The sequence below is a fragment of the Thermobia domestica genome, chromosome 3 (genome assembly GCF_964235325.1).
Source record: "Thermobia domestica chromosome 3, izTheDome1.hap1.1, whole genome shotgun sequence".
Lineage (NCBI taxonomy): Eukaryota > Metazoa > Arthropoda > Insecta > Zygentoma > Lepismatidae > Thermobia > Thermobia domestica.
In genome coordinates, this window is record NC_137456.1 from 129,351,899 (window position 1) to 129,371,787 (window position 19,889).

Here is a 19,889-nt window from a genome sequence, read left to right on the forward strand (position 1 = left end):
TCTTGACACGTTTTTCAACATAAACTGCGACCATTCTATCCCTATCATATGATCATAAAGCTTTCATTACACTAAACATGTTCGATATGCGCATCACTGACTGGAATAGCGAGAATATATTGCATTATTTTGTATAGGCTTGGTGCACTTGCCTTCTCGAAAACAGCATTCCATAATTTACGATTATTATGATAGTCTCTATGAAGTGTGGATACTAGAGACTTCACAACAGAAAACCTATTCTACAGTTCATTTCCATCGAAACTATAAGTTTTATCTCTACCTCTGTCAAAATAATACAGGCGCATCAATGAAAACAAAAATTTAAACCGTGTATTTGATTACAATAAAATATACTCGTAAACAGCTATCTACAACTGAGGTCTATATAGGCAAACAAACATCCTTATTTCATAAGACATAAATGTTATAGATCATTAATTATAGGTAATTTAATATTTAAGCCCATAGATTTAGTTCGTTAGCTCGTAGACTCGTATTTTGATCCCGGGGGCCAGAGATCTGGCAACCGTAAGCTGTAAGTAGTCCTGAACAGTGGGTTTTCGGTAACGCTGCTTGACGTATTTTAATATTTTTTTGAAATACGATTCAGAAAAATACTCAAAAGAGACAACAAATGAAATCGACGAATATCCTTAAGCTTACAGTGGCCAACGCAGTATTTACGTTTCACATTTTTTTCCTCGTGTGGTCTTAAAAGTGCCAGAAGCACTTTATTTCGTGCCACTCGTTGGACAATTAATTTGATTTAGCACTTAGTTTCCTTATTTTATTATTATTATTTTTACCTGATCATCTTCGCTCTCAACTCTGCTTGTGGCATTAAGGAATTGTTAGCTATTGACATGCGTATCTTAAGTTGGCTACTTGCAGATAATAATAATTGAATTTTTAGTCAAAGAATGAAAGGATATATCATTAAAAAACTGTAACACTATATAGAGAGAACGAATTATTTATTTCCACTGGAAAATGCTTAAAAATGTTCAGAAACAATAAAGATAAAAATTCCATTTCTTACAGTTACATACAAATTTAAATAATAAATGCAGCACCAAATTTATCGATAAAGAAAAAAAATATTAAAATGCATTCTAAAGTATTCTTTAACTTCCCATCTATCCATATGTATAAACAATATATATATATAACAAATAAAAATATTTTACTAAGGACGTCAAGAAAATGAAACAACCCTACGGACACTGGTGTTTCACATAAAAAATATATGAGATTCTAGGTGAAAATACTAAGAGATTCTACTATTATGAAACCTCTTTCCAACATATACATGAAAAACAAAAAAACAACGAATTATGTATATTGCTAACAGATCATTTGGTACTCGAGGAAAAACTTTTTAAGTTTCTTCTCTATGCATTGAAAACAGGAAAAATATGAGCTATAACAATATTAACAAACAGATACATGAATCATCCCTATATACCACATCACCTCAAGCACTACGCTTCCTGAAAATAACTTCACGACATACGACAAGGTATCGCTACAACAAACAGTTTGAGTGAATTATGTTTAAATAAATACAAACGGGAAGTTGCGATTATTTCATTAAGACGGCTAATTTGACATATATATACTAATTTTTATGGAATTACTCGTATTTTTGTCAGAACTGTCAAGAAAATAGACAGTGAGATGTGGATCATGCACATGTCTGGTTTATTCATAATGATCAATGTTTCTGGAACATAAAAACAAACAATCTGAGTTTAATTACAACAGTCGTAGATACTACCATGAGACCAAGAAGAGCTGCAGAGAAAGCTTTCTACAGAGAATGAGACAACTGCAAATTTTACTCAAACTTTTTATGCCAAAATGTTTGGGGACCATCTTCCAGACATCTCTATCCATGATTTGATGTTGTCTTCTACAAAAATAATTATTTAGTTTATTTTACACCTCAGATTACGTAACTGCGGAAATGTAATGTGTTTTGTTTCCAGAGTAATTTTAAGTAAAAGTCGCATGGAAAAAAAAAAGTTGTAAAACAAGATGCAGTATAAAAATTTGGAGAGCTTAAGTGCCCTACATCATAGAATGAAATAGAATAAAAAGGATTGGATACGTTCTTTTTTAACTGAGAGGCATGCGATCCTTTTTAGCACAAACTTTTTCATTCTGTTTCATCCTATGATCTAGGGCACTTTTATTTTTCAAACTTTTATACTGTCTCTTGTTTTAGTAATTTTGAAAACCGGAAAATATGCAAACTTGATTTTGAATGACTTAAATGACAATAATTATATTGCGTTATAGCAACTCTTTATTGCTCATCAAATCACTGGTGTGTGTGGGTTTACAATGAAAAGAGTCATGTCATGGTCTTTGGCCAGCAGCGTAGGCAAGACCAATGTTTAGAAGAGCCTGACATGAAAAATCTTTTTACATCTACCGAAATTTACTTCTACAACTTTACTTCTTAGACTTGGAAAGACAGTTACAGGGCCTGAACCTTTCGACTGCGCCACTGATTCTAGCTAACCAGCCTATTTATTAGCTTCTTGATGTATGAACAGCACAATTGCTATAAACTTTCTAAACAGAGTTTAGAACCTCATGGCTCAACACTGAATAGTTAAGTGTTCCACCGAAAATCGAATCCAGCAGCAAACGCATCAAAATGTGGCGTGGTTACAATTCACATACTTACCTTGGAAATAGTTAATGGTTCCACTTGGCTTTTTGAGAAGAATTTTTCACGTCATTTGCGAAAACTTTACCTAGCTTGCTTTTATAAGACAAGATTCGAATTTTTTTCCACTTTTGGGTGTTAAAGATACTATTTATGTGTCACCATTGCTAGCAACACTGCATAAACTGAAGAAGTGTAATTAGACTACTGCCCAGGGTGGTGTGCGACTAGAAGACACACTGAACATTATTAGGGTACATATAAAAATTAGTTTCCATTTCTCATTACGTATTTTATAAGCTCAATAAACAATTTGTAATAACTTTCATTACGATCCAGAGGAAGTGTGGGTTTACTTCACGAATTTCATTGCATAAGAAATCAGAAAGACTCATGCCTTCAGAAACAAAAACCTACTAACTGATCTTATCTTATTTTAAACCAATCCAGTCATGGATGTTATTGCACACCTTTCTACGATCCTGATTTATTCGAAATGTTCTCAAAACTCAGCCTCTGTGCGCCCTATCCGCTGATTTAATGGCTAGCACGTGCACCTGGTCCCGGGTTAGATTCCCGGTGAAAGAGCACACAACACAAAAATTAATTTCATAATCATCCGTCTCCTTTATCATAAAGGGCATAACCGTGGGACTTTAAACTAAAATAATTCAATTTGTTTTACAGCCTCCGTGCGAGTTACTACCCCTAGCTTCTTCTAGACAAGAATTAATACGGAATAGCAGCTGTATTTCCCGACGAAAATCATCTATCTTTTATTTCGTCGTTAATTTCACACACTTGTTACCACCACACTTAAGTATATATCATTATTATTATTTACTAAATCTCCGTTGCGCAAACGATATAATAAGGATTTGTTCACCACATTCTTCGTTTTATCTGCTTTTATCTCAGACCCACTTCTTCGCGAACTGGTGATTTCATGAACTAAGTATATTTCTAAATTTTCCTAATATATATCTAACGTAGGGTATTTGGTCCAATGTTGATACTGCGTCTGGTTAATGATCTCTTATTACTTCATTTACAAGGGGGTTAATTTAAACTCAATAAAAATAGTTTGTTTTCTATGATACCTTTTCGTATGATATTTGAAACAATTTAAAAAATTCATATTCATAAATTCTCTCTAACTAAAAGCACCACACTCACTCTGAGGTAGAAGGAACATCTTACACTTTCAGGTATTACAAGCGACAGACAAGAAGGAAAAATCAAGACTCCACCATATGTTCTCTTTCTAAAGATTACCACTATATCTTATTTACAGTACAATTTTATTCGTATTATAAAAATGTACCCTTATCTTATAACGAGATTATTAATAGCATTATGGCTGGGTACACTGAAACTTGTATATTATTTTTCCCTTATGAGGCAATTTGTACGTTAATAAACTTATAGGCATTACATGTACGATTTCCTTTCTTTGTATAAAATTAACTGGTCATGTCACATCGAGATCTTCGTATCAGTAAATTATAGCTAACACTTTGGACAACTACGTGTTAGTAAATGAAAGTCAATTTGAGATTCATTAGTTTCTATAATTTAGAATAGCACCAATTTTAATATAACAATGGCACTTTTCTTTAGGATAAGATTTTGGTATATCAAGATGAAAGGCACAGTGTGACAACATTAACACTAATCGACTTCTTATGATCTATTTATGAGGCATCGTATGGATGGCAGAAAAAACATTTACCTTAGCTCTACACTTTACCTTACGGAACGAGTACAAAACTATCTTTACTCATTTGAATCTTATATGCAGAAGCTTTTCAAATTATGCCTGTACATGCAATACTATTTCCATTCTTCTTTATATTGAGCTTTTGATTTATTTTCATTAGTATATACCAACAATATGGAGTAATAACCCAATTGGAACTTAATGTACGGAACCCAATTGGAATTTTTCAAACTCCTTAGTATTATTTCTAAGTCACCAAGTCTTTCGTACCGTACGAGGACTTCTTTTAATGTGTAGAGTAAGGATTAGAAATAAAGTTCTTTTTACAATTTATTTGTTTATTTTATTTTTTTAAAATTTAAGTATTTCCGAAACGACTACCGATAGAAACTGCTGAAGATTTGTAGTGAGATTCTTTTTTTTTTATCAAACAAGTATTTGCCTCATTGTGATATTTTATTTTTTAATCCTATTTTTATTGTGTATTTTAAATCCTATTTTTACTTCGACGTACTACATACAGTCCAAATTGCCTGGTAGCTTAAAAATAATACCATGGAATCTGAACGTGTATTTATTAAATATGATTTATAAACATACGTTTTTGTTTCTTAGAAATTCAACACTTAATGAAATTGGGTAACACACAACTCAAGTATAAACTGCTGGTAACTATCATGTTTACAAGTTTATTCACCGGCCTCAAATTAACTATATATTGTATTCACCTATTTTTCTCAATTATATAAAATTTCACCCCTAATTAAATATAGAAAGCTTCCAATTTTAAAATACTAGAACATAGGTCTCTTCTCCATACACAATACTTTATGTCCATAAAGCCGTGGGCATTACACCTTCCATAGTTCCTGCTGCAGGTGTCAGAATTTCGTTTCTTAAGAAATCAAGTGGCAATTCGACAAGGTGACCCTATAATAAATAAATAAAACAAAGCTTTCAATGACCACCTTCTTAGAGAATTTCAGCGTTATTATTCAAGCTTATCTAGTGTAAGAAATGCATATTAACAAAGGTAGATAATTATTGTGAGATGAACACATCAAAGAGAGAACATTTCTTCAATTAGTATATTATTATTCAACTAAAAGGAACATGACTTTTTCATTACTCTATTCTTATGTATGTTAATATCCAAACGGATTTTAAAACTGAGAAATAATTAACAATCACTATTCTTCTCTCCAAATGTCAGAAACTCCGCTGCTAACGATATCAAATAAATATATAATAAAGTGTTAAATGATTACATTCTCAGAGAATTAGAGTCAATAATCCGTTAACACTGCATTTTATTCATGGTCCATGTACATGCTGAAGTTTTAGCTGACTTTAGTCCTCAGCAGTCTCTATTTTCCTTTTCTTTGAATTCAAAAGAACTTTCCACTTTTCCAGTCCAGACCACACTAATACTCTCTGATCATTCTTATCATCTCGGAACAAATGAGTTGAGTTTTGAGTTTAACGTCCCTTTCAGCAGCGAGGCTATGAGACGCGACCTACTGATTAACGTGGAATTCGAACCACATGAGTTCCCGCCGGGAATCAAACCCGGGTCTCCCACGCCAAAGGCGCATACGCTAACCGCTTAGCCACGAAGGAGCTCTCGGCACAAATGAATATGCCACGCTGGGTTCATCACTTGGTACTCAGTATTAGATTGGAATAAGTGTACTCCACTATAACTATATCTGAGTGATGTGAAAAACAGCCACATTTTCTGGAAAGTTCAGAAACACTGTCTCTTTCTGTACTGGTAAAAGTGATTATTTCTTGTCCAATGAGTTTATATGTAGACCAGTTTTTAATACTACATTTCAAATGAAGTTTCTAACAGACAAGAACCATCCACCTTACATAAAATAAAGAATTTCGCTTTATTGTCACTTGTTCTAAGAGAAATACTTTTAATTAATTAATTAATTTTTTAATTAGTAGTCTCTCGTAGTGTTTACATAATAGAATCATAAATTAAGCTAACTTTTCTTAGCAGCAAACTGCTGGAAACGCATTACTGGTCACGCCCAGATAGTCAAAAAGTCTCATGCTGTTAACATTATGAAGAGTTACCCGCTGTTCATTGTCACCCGGAGGCACAAACAAAAGTGATCTGCTCTTCTCTTGCATTATGCTGTGCAGTTGTGTAGAGGCATAAAGGAAAGTGATCATGATCTTCGAGGAAAAAGTTTGTTTCTTTATTATGAAACTATTTTACGTTTTGTTTATGATTTTTCTCATATTTGATATTCCGCCAATCCTATTTACATCTTTTCTATTTATCACAATATTCTTTATAAGAAACAAGCACCGTCGGCGTAAACTAATCTTAACATCCTATGTATTGGCCTCACTTTATAAATAATAATAAAAGAAAAAAATCCACTACTGTTAGAATTCGCGCTAAAATATTTCCTAGTTGAACCTTTGGCATCCTTATTCAGCATATATGTATATTTTTATAATACTAGGAACTAAGCACCCTTTACCTTTCACAGTTTCAAACAATAAATAATCCCGTTTTACTAAGTATTTTACTTACCTGCAATTGTGATTCTTGAAAATACTTTGTTCTTCCTAGCTTTCGGCTCTCAACAGGAAGAAAAACAATAAAAACACCGGAAAAATAAAACGGAACGGACTCATCGGGGTAGAACAATGTGAAGAACACTTTGTCTTGGCTGCTAGTCACCCGTCGAAGCACACTGTGAAATGACTGGCTAAATTTGTACGTTCTTTTGTTTAGGTAGGGAAGATTGGAGGCTCATATCGTTGTTTTGTTTTGGTGTCAATGCTGTTTGTAATTTTTAGTTAGAGTCTTCCATTCTTTGCTTAACCAATTCTCATCTATGTTAAGCTTTGATTTTTTTTTAGAAAAAAATAAAGAAATTTTTACTTTTTAAAACCAAGTTCTTTATTTCATTCTTGGCTCCAAATAAAATTTCAGAATCAACAATATTGTGTTGTCTTTTCTTTTAAATGTTACGACAGACCTGAAATTACGTATTTTGCTTTACGCATCCCTGAGATGTTCCTTGAGCCATCATTTTGAATTTCTTTCTGTCAAGTCTACACAATCCTCAAGACAACAGCAATTTATCTTGTAAACTCCTCATTTATCATTGGGATTAAGTTAAGTGATATTCTTTTCCACGGTTTTATAGCGTGGTTTTTGCACAGCACTGAAACCTCCCAAAACGTTGGAAAAGACTATCACTTAATTTAAGAGCTACTACACAGATCCGAATAATAAATCAGAAGTCTACCAGATAAACTTGGTTGTCTTGAGGATTGTATAGGCACGACAAAAAGGAACTAAAAAGTAGAAGTCAAGGAATATCTCTGAGATGCTAAAGCAGAATACCCGGTTTTAGGCCGGTTTTAAAAACATTAAAAATAATAATACAATGTCGCTCACGAAAGAAGTCAAAAATGAAGCTGAAGAACTTGTTTTTTCAAAAGTTTCATTATTTTCTTAAAAATTCAAAGCTTAATATGGATAAGAATTGGTTAAACAAGGAATGGGAAACAGCAATTAAGAAGTACATACAACATTGGCACAAAAAAGCACTGACACGGGCTGGCAACCTTCCCTAACATGAAAAAAGAATGCACAAACTGAGTCCACCATTCCACAGTATGCTGCACAACCATTCGACAAGTGAGTAGCACTCAAGATAAGGTGTTCTTTGCAATGCTCTAGCCCGGTGACAATGTTTCTTTTTATTTTCCAGATGTTTTATTTTTCATCTTCCGAAAACTAGGAAGTAAAAAAGATTTTCAGGTATGTAAAAGATTCCACTAAGTATGTAAAATGATTGTGAAAATTCCTGAGTGTGTTACCATATTGTCAAATTTTTACTACTACCTATATCATGGCGCAAAATTTCTAAGTCAGTGTACTCGCCAATTCAAAAATGATGGTTGCCAGTATCTCACGTACAAATTATGACTCCCACCCACACGACCTTTGGTTTGACAAAGAATGAGATTACATCAGAGCATAAAATTTCAAAACCAGAATATTAAGATTAAGGGCAATCAATTTTGATACAATTCATACATATGTTCAAAAACATCTTACCTTAAGACTTCACATTTCGATTGAGGGTGGGAAAGGAAGGGCGAATTACAACTTTGTGAAAACTTCACTTTCCATGTCCGTTATGAGGACTTCATATTTTGTGTTTTCTCTCACTCAGAGATAATTATTTTCGTGCGAAACAGAAACTGCGGAGCCCGTGAGTTTAGGCAGAAACAATTTCTACTGAACCCTGCTCGCCAGCTCTAAACTTCTAGTCGCTAATGGCGACCTGGCGACCGGAAATTTTGCTCCCTGACCTATATTATATATTAATTTTCCCTAAGTATATTCTCTACCTGAACATTTTCAAGTTCAGCTTCAGCAGCAACAGGATTTGTACACGACAACGGTCTCTCCTCTTGGAATTTCTTTTTTAACTTGTAGAATGTTGTTACATCGTCTGCTGGAATGCACTGGAATACCTACAAAAAGAGAAAGACATCCCTTTTAGTAACGGTTGTCATCAGTAAGGTGATTGTAACCCTGATAATTCTGTAGGAAAGAATTCTACACCTCAGCAGGCAAAATTTAGCTCAGTTGGTATTATTTAAAATTACTATAATCACTTAAATGTACAATATATTCCTCGTAATTCATTCTCTTCACAGGAATGAAACTATGGAATGCATTACCTTCTCTTGTGTGTGAAATGATTTAAGAGCTCCATTCTTTTTTAAAGGAACGTAACGAAAAATCCTTTTTGTTCCTTTTGAGAAAAAGTTTTAACTATGTAAAAAAAACTCATTGCCAAAATTACATGAAAAACTATGTCAAAATTTTGTTATATGTCCAAGAACTAAAATATTATATCCAGTATTATGAGCATATTGTCTTTAAAACTATGTTGAGTTACCCAACTTCTTTGGATCAGTCGATAAGTCTCCAGCTTTGCAGTACTTTTTGTTGCATTATATATACATCATTACGACTTCATGTATATTGTGAAGTTCTATACCTTTACGTGTAACCAATTACCATAAACACAGGCTTCAAACACAAACACGTGTTATTGTATTCATACCATAATCATCAGCAAACGATGGAAAGAGAATACCAAGAAAGCACAAAGTTCGCATTGTGTGCTTTCGTGAGCTATACAAAATATGTTTAAAAAATAATCTTCAGATGTTTCAGATTTAACTTTGCCATGCATCTGTGATGAAGCAAAGAAGTCTTCAGGGAGGGAGGCCTATCTAAAACAACGTGAAGCTAACCACGTAACAGTAATACTATGGATGATCCTTTCCATAGCATGTACATAGCATGTGGAGAGGAAGATTTTAAGAACTAGTGAATAACAAAATTGGCATATGTTATAATTAATTTAAGACTTACGCACTCAATAACAAAATACAAACTAAACGACAGTCATAGCTGGATGAAACAGACGACAAGATTTTAGCAGTCCTAGTGTAATAAGTTAAAAGATAAGGTTTAGTTGATATTTATATTTTAGCATACATAGTGCATACTCTAAATTTTGTTGTAATATCATTTTTGACATTACGGATAATACTATCAATTCATTTGCAATAACGCTAGATGAAGAAACAGAGAGCAGGGAAAGGGGAGTCCGCAATCTGGCAATGCTGTGCTAAATATCGCGTACCACTTGCTAGTGCTCATGTCGTTTCTTATCTGCAAGGAGCTGTAGATGATTTTCATATGACAATGGCTTTTGAAAGGAATCACGAGAAATATGAAATATTTGTACACAAGAAACGAACTGAAAGCAGATTTCTATATCCACTTTTTAAAATTGGGATGTACGATGTACTGGATGAAATACTGATACTAAACTGACAAACATAACGTTATGTACTTCTTTTTTTTCTTTTCTTTCTTATTATTTAAAATAATAAACAAAATCAAAATAATAACTAAGAGAGGCGGATGATTAAGGCGTGTATGATGATTGAAGAATTGGTGGAATTAGGATTTAGATTTCTGGACTTTCGGCATCTAAGGCCATTTAGCCCGTCACGATTTGAGAGATGACGTCTCTCGGCGAGCACACAATCCGGGGAAAGGGAAAGAAGAAAGGATTGGGGAAGGAAGGAAGCGGCCTGGGACCTATACGTTAGGTACCACCCCGGTATTTGCCTGGTGTGAATGAGGAAAACCTCATTCAGAGTGGCTGACCTGAAAAAGCGTGTTACACTTTTTCGACTGAGTGACCCCATCGGGAATCGAACCCGGAGAATTGGTGGAAGGAAAAAATGAAAAATGAAATCTTTAAGTTTTACGCCCCACGGTTATGCCGGTTAGGCTAAAGGAGACGGTGATAAAGAGAGATGAGTGAAATGGTGGAATGAAGAAACTGGGAGGAAACGGGAGAACCCCGAGAAAACCGACGAGCACGATGTTTGCTCACCACAAAGTTCACTTGTCAGGGGCTGGGATCGAACCCGGGACCCCAAGCACCAGAGGTGAACGCTCTACCACTGAGCCACCGCGCCCCCCTTGGTGGAAGGAGAATGGAGGAAACGGGAGAACCCCGAGAAAACCCACGGACACAATGCTGTTCACTACAAACTTACTTGGCCGGGGATCGAACCAGGGACCGTAGAACTACGATTTCACTTAATTTCTTTTCTCTCTTAAGCAAGAAAAGAAGTATCCAGAATTTATCACTGGACAGTTTTGACGTCTTCTTATTGAATTGTACACACCTGTTCACAAAAAGCTGGAAACTCGTTCAGAAACTAAGTCCGTAAAAGTGAGCCTAGATCCGTCACAATTCCCGCAGATCTATACACAGGGAATTGCATTTTCCCTCCGTTCTTTATATAGACACTAGCTGCAAACCGTACTGTCATCCAAGCGATGTGAAAATGTAAAAACAAAATCAAACTACTTATTTCTGAGATTAATATTGATTGCACACTTCATGCACAGTTCCAATATGCAAAATCAACCATTATCTTAAGTAGAAATTGCTGAAAACGACAGAAAATGGATATTTAAACCTCCAAGTAGGAACCTGTACTTGGAGCGATTCTATTATCAATATTATAACACAATCTCTTGTAAGCTGCGTCTGTGGTCAAGCGGGTTTAGTACTTCTACTGACATTTCTGAAACGAAGGGCGACGGTTCGAGCCTCCGTGCGTAAAGTTAAAGTTTTTTTCTTTCTTTTTGTTTTTAAATATATGAGAACTTTTTTATAAATATAAATTTCTACTGTGAAGTGATTGGAAACACATTATCCTACGAACTGTCACTTTTCAAATCCCTGTCACATTTACTAGCCCGCCATGTCCATAATTCATATACGAAAACGCTAAAATGAGAAATGTGAACACAGTTGAATACCTAAAACCACACGTCCAACATGAAAATTATTCATATATATATTTCGGGGGCTTTGCTAACTTCATTCTTGGAAATGTGAACATTCTACAAGATATTCACTTTACAATATAAAATTTCGGGGGAGGGGGGGATCAAGCCCGGAAGTCACACCTATATATATATATATATATATATATATATATATATATATATATATATATCGTTGTTTTTTTTTTGTTTGTTTGTTTTTTGCATTACATATTCTTAAGTTACCTCATAATCTGGATTCTTATAAAGCAATTTGAGCACTTATTTAGAAAATATGTACTGCTTAAAATCGGATTAAATCGCAATGCCAGTAATCTGTAATATCTTACATTTGTATTTATTTACGTTGAATGTGTACTTGTTTTATACTGTAGAACATGAATATTAGCTGCTACATAAGAAACAATTATCTATAATTGAATTTAAGTAGGAAATCGATATAGTTATTATAAGAAGAAGCTTGTGAAAATGAAATGTATAATAATGGTTGTATCTGAAATGGATGTTGCATAATGGTGTAATTGGTTACCCCGCCAGCTTTGGAATACTGGGCTCTTCAAACTGATCATCTTTAGGGATGCGCAGAGTTGAGTCGAGACAAAATTTTCCTGACAAAATTCGAGTCAAGACACAGCTCTTCCAATAGAAAAATATACATTTGTCGAGTCGAGACGAGACTGCCTCAAATCTTGTCTCGTGCGCATCCCTATCCATCCTACCTAGATAAAATCAATTTTGGATGCGAATATTCAATTTCTTTTAACGATAATTGTAATCTACGATATAGATTGAAGTAAGATATTGGCTTGAACTGCTCTATTACCCACTTAACCTTCGTATACTGCAATTATATCTAATTGTGGCATAAATATTTATTATTATTAGAATGTAAACACTGAAGAATATATATTAACACACAATGAGGAAGAACTCAATGCTCGCAGTAATTAACAAATTGGTTGCAAGTTTATTTAAAATTAACTCTCTTGAAATCTAAATCATCATTATTAGAAAGAAAGCACGAGAACCGTTTTGTTAATTTGGACATATTACAAGAGATTGAGGAATGTGTATTTAATCGAACAGAATATATGAAACTAAATGGAATGGCATGTGGAACCGAACTTGAAAGAGGATAGGATGTGTAAATGAAAAATGAAAGAAAGCAATGGTTAACAGCAGTAGTCACTATTTACAGCAGATGAGTGAAATCTACCCCCCCCCCCCAAAAAAAAAAAGTTCAACAATTCTGAAACATAAGGGCGTCACATTTTCTTCGTTTCCTGACAAAACTGAAAAATGGATTTTGCATATTGTTCGTCTATATCCCTTCAATATAGTTAGCTAACAAAGCAAGTATGGTCGACTGACTAGACGTCAAGTGAGTGAAATTTATATAGGAAGTTCCGATACAGCGTTCACCGAAGTGACGCAGACGTGGTGTTGAAGCTTCTAGTAGGTCTTATTTCATAATGGACTTTAGGTCAGTGAGATTTCTTTATACGTATCAGAAAGCTCTTTAACTCCATACTAAAGGTGTGTCGTATGATTTATTCAAATCGTCAGGTATTCGGACATCCATGAGCCCAATTCGTTTTGCTTCACTGCTCACAAGTTTAACTTGAAATAAATTCTTACTTTTCCACGGAAACACAAACTGTTTTAATGCTCATTTTATTATAGATGAAATATATAATTCTGCAAGTAATAACAATTTACATGTCCATCTCCGAGATTCGATCCCTCGTCCTTTGGCTCAGCAGTTCGACACGTAGACAACTAGACTAATTATCGTTGTGTAACAGCTTGCAGGAAATCGGTTTGAACTGCACGAAGGAAATTGAGGGCATTGATTAAAGCTGGATTGAGGCAACTACCATGTGCTCCCATGTATACATAATTTCGAAATACTTTATCCTTAAGTATTACAATGATGAATTGTTTCTACAGTACAGTTTATAACGGATCAACATATCTTATTACACTTAAAAGAAGAAAATACAGATTTACAGAATGTTTTCGATTGTGAACGTTGGATTGTGGGTTCGAACCTATCATCTTTGGTTTACTGTTTCCCGAAGATACTCGAAGTTGAACTTAGGGAATGTTTGCCTCAAAAGACCAATATTACACAGTCCAAGTTCAAAAACTAGTTCTTATAGCAACTATAGTGATTTCCTAATTAAATTTAATTTAGAGTTACCCCGTGCCGTAAGCGTCGGTGGACCATCGATGGGTAACTAGCGACCTCTCGCCAAAAAATGATGGCCCCACTTCCGTTTTGAAAATTATACCACCAGTGGGCCACCGGTGGTAGAGACGCGACGAAATGCCAATGAATTACAAAATTACTCCACCAAAATATGTTAAATAGCCTATATGCATGATTCATTTACATTGAGATGAGTCTAAAAAGCACTTACAAAATATATATAAAGTTCTCCCGGAATGGCGCGAAACAGCAACCTTGTGATGTAGAAGCATGGGTTACTCTTGACCCCGGAGCTCACTTTAGGAACATCGTCAGGAAAAACAAATATATAATAATAAACGCATGCACATGACTGGCGATAAGTCGTTTCGGTCCCTTCGCCGATTCTCCCAGACGAATCGAAAGACGGACCGAAAAGAAGTCATCGCCGCTATGTGGTGGTAACTGCAACACCCCTACTCTAGATGTCCATTTCGACTCGACGAAACCCTGCCACTAGACACACACTAGCGGCAATCTTTTGATGCGTCGCTATATCGACGATCGACATTTACCGGCAAGTGGGCCACTAGATATTGGCGACGTTAACGACATGGGGTCAAGTTTCATCTCACAAATGTGAGATATTCTATTTTCGGCATAAAATTTTAACTCCTCTCCTCTATTAGGATACGCATCTTAATAAAAATGGCGTGACAAGCCAGTCCGCGCATGACACCCTAAAATGTTCTAGGAGGGGCTATCTTCATGGTTGCTATATATTATGTTTAGTATTTCCGTTTGTATACATTTCGTGAGTCAGAGGGCGGCCCATCCTGCCCCCTTCGGGTGCCCATGAGTCAGAGGTAGGTGAAAGTGTTAACTAATAAAAATAATTTCAAACGGTTAAGCCATTTTTTGTTCTGATAGACGACGTCTTTTTCATTTATATCCTATGTAGATAGATACAGATTAATAGCATTATTACTGTCTTATTATTTATTTCATTTTTACCATATACTTTTCTCAACGTTTAAGTCCATTAGGCTAACGAAGACGGGTGAACTAGAATTTATTGCTGCGACAAGGCATACGTCATGTTTTCGTAGTTCAGCATTTTTCACGAAAAAAGTGTTACAGAGTTGTGTGACATACAACACATACACACATACAGACATATATATATATATATATATATATATATATATATATATATATATATATATCAGGAACATGAATAATTTACATTTTTGACGTCTGTGTTAACGTTTTCATACATAAATTCTGGAAATGGCGGGCTGGTAAATGTAACAGAGATTTGAAAAGTGACAGTTCGTCTGATTGTTTTTCCAAGCACTTCAAAGTAGAAATTTATATTCATAACTATGTCCTCATATATTAAAAAAAAGGAAGAAATAAAAACGAACTCTCCGCACGGAGGCTCGAACCGTCGCTCTTCGCTTCAGAAATTTCAATCAGCATTACTAAACCCGCTTGGCTATGGAAGCACTTAGTAGGAAATGCGTTATAATAATGATAATTGTATCGCTCCATGCGAAGGTTGACACTTGAAGTTTTAAATAGTCATTTTCGGTCTTTTTCAGTAATTTCTACTTAAGATATTGATTGTTCTTGCATATTGGAACTGTGCATGAAGTGTGCAATCAATATTAATCTCAGAAATAAGTAGTTTGATTTTGTTTTTACATTTTCACATCGCTCGGATGACAGTACGGTTTGCAGCTAGTGTCTATATAAAGAACGGAGGGAAAATGCAATTCCCTGTGTATAGATCTGCGGGAATTGTGACGGATCTAGGCTCACTTTTACGGACTTAGTTTCTGAACGAGTTTCCAGCTTTTTGTAAACAGGTGTGTACCTAATTCATGCTCTGCACAGTAATGATGATAAGACTTTACCGACCATTCCGTACAAACGTTGCTTACTACTTTTTCTCCCTTAATTGGGCGTTGTTATGCAACAACCATTCAACCCACAACGAGTCAGTTTTGGGGAAATCGCAGTTATAGGTTTTTCAACCCAATAAGATATTACCGTGTGTGGGTTGACTTTTCTCTTCATAGATGTCAGACCGATCGCAGACGCGTTACCAGGATTTTTTAGTATGTTCCTTACATATGTTCGAACCCTCCAGCAGGGTGAACTCATTTTTTAAAATTTTGTGGGTTGACTGGTTGTTGCATAACACGGCCCAATTATAACCCAAAATTACTCATGATTTTGATCTGCTTTAACAACTTAAAAGTTATTCCTTACTTTCTCGAATATTTCGGTATTTGATCTGGCCACTTTTCTCCAAACATCGTTGTAAAAGGAATCAGCAACCGGGTCTTGAACATCAATCTCTGCTGTATTTGACTCTTCCAACAATCCTAGGTGCTCCTTGAACAACCTTTTTCTAAGGGAACCAGCAAATCTTCCGGCTTGATATTCTTCTTCATTCATTATAGAATCTTCGAATTCCTGATCCTGAAAAGGAAATCAAAGTGATGTCATTTATGTCCCGAATTTTGTTCTTTAATTATTAGGATATAAGTAAATAGGAGCAAAATTAAACTATTTCGTGAAATAAGACTATCAGATTTTTTTCTTAAATAAGCCGGGTGTATCAAAAGTCCGGAGCCATAGGCTATCTTTGTTATCAATACAAATACGAAAAATGGAAATAGAGAAAAGTTGTTTAAAATAGGTGGTTTTTAATCTAAAATGGTGGAATTTTTTCAATCGTACCAGGTATTTGGGCTTCACCTGGTAAGGCGCCTAATGTTAGATGAAAAAGTAACGTTTTCTGTTCAGTAGGTTGTTCGAACGGAACGTAAAGGTACGCAAAAACGACATGGGGAGCACATTATTGTGTGGGGAAATTTAGAACACCTCGAATCCGTTTCCCAACAACGTTCTACTGTAATGGTTAACCGCTAAAGCAGAAGGATAGAGCCTGATGAACTGGCAATGTTGCTTTTTCACTTATCATAAGACGCCTTACCAGTATGGAGCAAAACTTCTGGTACGATTAGAAAAATTCCACCATTTTAAATTGAAAACCACTTATTTCCAAAAATTTTCCTCTTTTTCTACTTTTTCGTATTTGTACTCATAAATGGATTAGCCTATGGCCCTGACTTTTCATACAGCCGGTATATTTAATTTAATCTTATGCCACACACACTAACACAACGTTATATATATACACTAGGGTTCTTCGCATGGGAAGAATAGGTTTATGGTAAATATTTGAATCCCCTTTCTCCTTTGAATATTTATTTCAATGAAAGCGTATTGATAAAAATACAGAAGATACTCTACTTTTGACATAAACATTGAAACACACGGCTTGAAGTGGGTGTTAACTATCTTTCAAATGTAATTTCAAACGGGTGAGACGTTTTCCCGACCTCAAAAACTATGAAGTCGACACAAATGTCAGTTATTTTTCACATTTTATTTTTCACTTCCCTCACCTTCTGTCGATGGGAATGAACCTGGACTTAAACGGCATTGAGAACGTCACTATTCGTTTCAGCGACTCCAAAAACTAGGGATTGCATACTAATTTTTAGTCGTTTGGCATTATTTTTACATGCCACTCATTCCAACTCCCATTGCTTGGGTGTCTTATCTCTACAGTATTCTTTCCCGATTGAAAGTCATATGTAAAATTGTTCCAGACGCTCCAGATTTACGCTGGAATATACATTCATACACATATGTCGAAATATATATAGATATGCGAGCAACGCTTTCGGCGTTGCCCCTATAAAATCCCAATTCATGCCTAAACTTGGGATTAAATGTCCGTGATTGTAACCTAATAGCTTGAGGAACTCAAACTATAGATTTGACACTAATCTCAGTTGTTTGAGATATTTTATTTTTCACTCGCTTCTTACCCTTCCATGTCGATGGAAGACGAACTTGGACTTTAACGCTACTGGGAGTGTAATTATTAATCACAGCACAGCAATGAAAACTATGGATTCGGCACTAATATCGATCGTTTTTGATTATTTTTACATGTCAACCCTTTCCCACAACCTAGGGATGATGATGGGGCTAAACGTAGACTTAAATGGTATATAGTGTCGCCAATCAACTTAAGGACCCAAAAAAACTATGGATTTCATGTCTGTTGTTTCTGATAATACTTTTCATTTCACTATTTCCCCTCTCTCCAGAGTACTAAACCGGAGCTGAAATGGACTCTACACTAATATCGATAGTTTTCAATAGTTTTTACATGTGAAAATTCCCTTCCCCTGGGTGCTAATGGGAGCTGAACTTGAAATTAAATGGCATCTGGAGTGTCACTCTTTATTTAAGCGACTCCGAAAATCACGAATTCGACAAATCATTCGTTTATTATCACTTTATGTATGTTCTCCCCCTTCCCTCCTAGAAGTGCTAAGGGTGTCTTGCTCTCACTGGGGGCTGAACTTGGACTTAAACGGCATCAGAATTGCTAACAATTAACTTAGCGACTCTGAAAACTAATGATTCGGCACTAATATCGGTCGTTTTCGATATTTTTTACATGCCATAATTTCACCTCTCCAGGTGTGCTAGGGGTTTTACCTTCTCTGAGGGGCAGAACTTAAGACTTAAAGGACACTGAAACTGTCACCAATCAGCTCATGGACCCCAAAAACTATAGGTTCGACACTAATATGGGTCATTTCCGAACATTTTTATGTCCCCCTACCACTCTCCCTAAGTATGCCAGGGGATTATTATCCAGACAGCAAGTAATATATGTACCAAGTTCGGTTAAAACTGCTCCAGGCGTTCTAGAGTTATGCTGGACAGCAGTTCAGAGTTAGTACTTTTTCAATCTCTGCTAATTCGGTTGCGTAAGTTACTATATAATGAACGATGTATAACTTTTACTTAAGAGTTCCCAGAGAGTTTCTTCTCATTACATATAGTTTCTGGGCTTTATGTTTCGAAACGCTCGTTCATGTGACTTTTGGACACTATATACAACAAATCATCTTTCTAATCGTTCGACGTGTTGAAAATGTTTATTTTGATTATCACACAATAAACAGAACGCCAAATTAAGTAAAGGAGAAAATTTGTGCTGCATTTTGATCATCAGCATTAGCATTATCTTAACTATTTTCTAGTCATTAGCTTAAGAAATTAGTCATTAGGCTAATTACGGAACTTAAGAAATTCCCATTTACAGCCACATAAATCTACATATGTAATATGTAAAATTGGAAGTGACTATATTTGTGACTTAATAACTCTTGAACCACCCGACCGGTCTCGATCAAATTTTCAACACAGATGAGGTCCGGGCCTGGAATGTTTTTTATCATTTCACTTTGACGGTGCAACTTAGGGGAGGGGGTGAAGGTATTTAAAAATTATCGAAAAATACCGATATTAGTGTTGAATCCATAGTTTTCGGGGTCGCTGAGATGAACAGTGACATTTCCGATGCCGTTTAAATCCAAATTCAGTTCCGCAATTTGGCACAGGGGAAAGGGGAAGATCAATAAAAATAATCAAAAATGACTGATATTAGTGTCGAATCCATAGTTTACTGGCTCGCTGAGATTAACAGTGACACTATCGATGCTGTTTAAATTCAAATTCGGCCCCGATTGCTCCTTATGTCTAAAATGAAACGTATTCTCCTCGTGCGAAGAACGGACAATCTGCTAGTAATAATAATAATAAAAAAATGCATTCATATATCTTTATAGAAGACAATATTCTCACAAATGTACGTAAATTAATGTAGTGCTTTAGTAGAAATAAGAAAAAGACACTCAACAAAAATTTATTTATATTTGATATATTTCACTTATAGTTACGAATACACGGCTTT

General features: G+C 35.2%; 1 protein-coding gene across 2 annotated transcripts in view; it reads right to left on the minus strand.

The window, feature by feature from the left end:
* Positions 1-960: 960 nt before the first annotated feature.
* Pld (Phospholipase D) overlaps positions 961-19,889 on the minus strand; it is a 96,167-nt gene continuing 77,238 nt past the window's right edge. For both annotated transcript variants that reach the window (XM_081751687.1, XM_081751688.1), the window contains 3 exons: positions 16,310-16,522; positions 8,796-8,921; positions 961-5,330 (listed from right to left, as the gene is read on the minus strand). In XM_081751687.1, the coding sequence (XP_081607813.1) occupies positions 5,229-5,330; positions 8,796-8,921; positions 16,310-16,522 (441 nt within the window). In that variant the 3' untranslated portion in view covers positions 961-5,228. The remainder of the gene's footprint in view (positions 5,331-8,795; positions 8,922-16,309; positions 16,523-19,889) is intronic.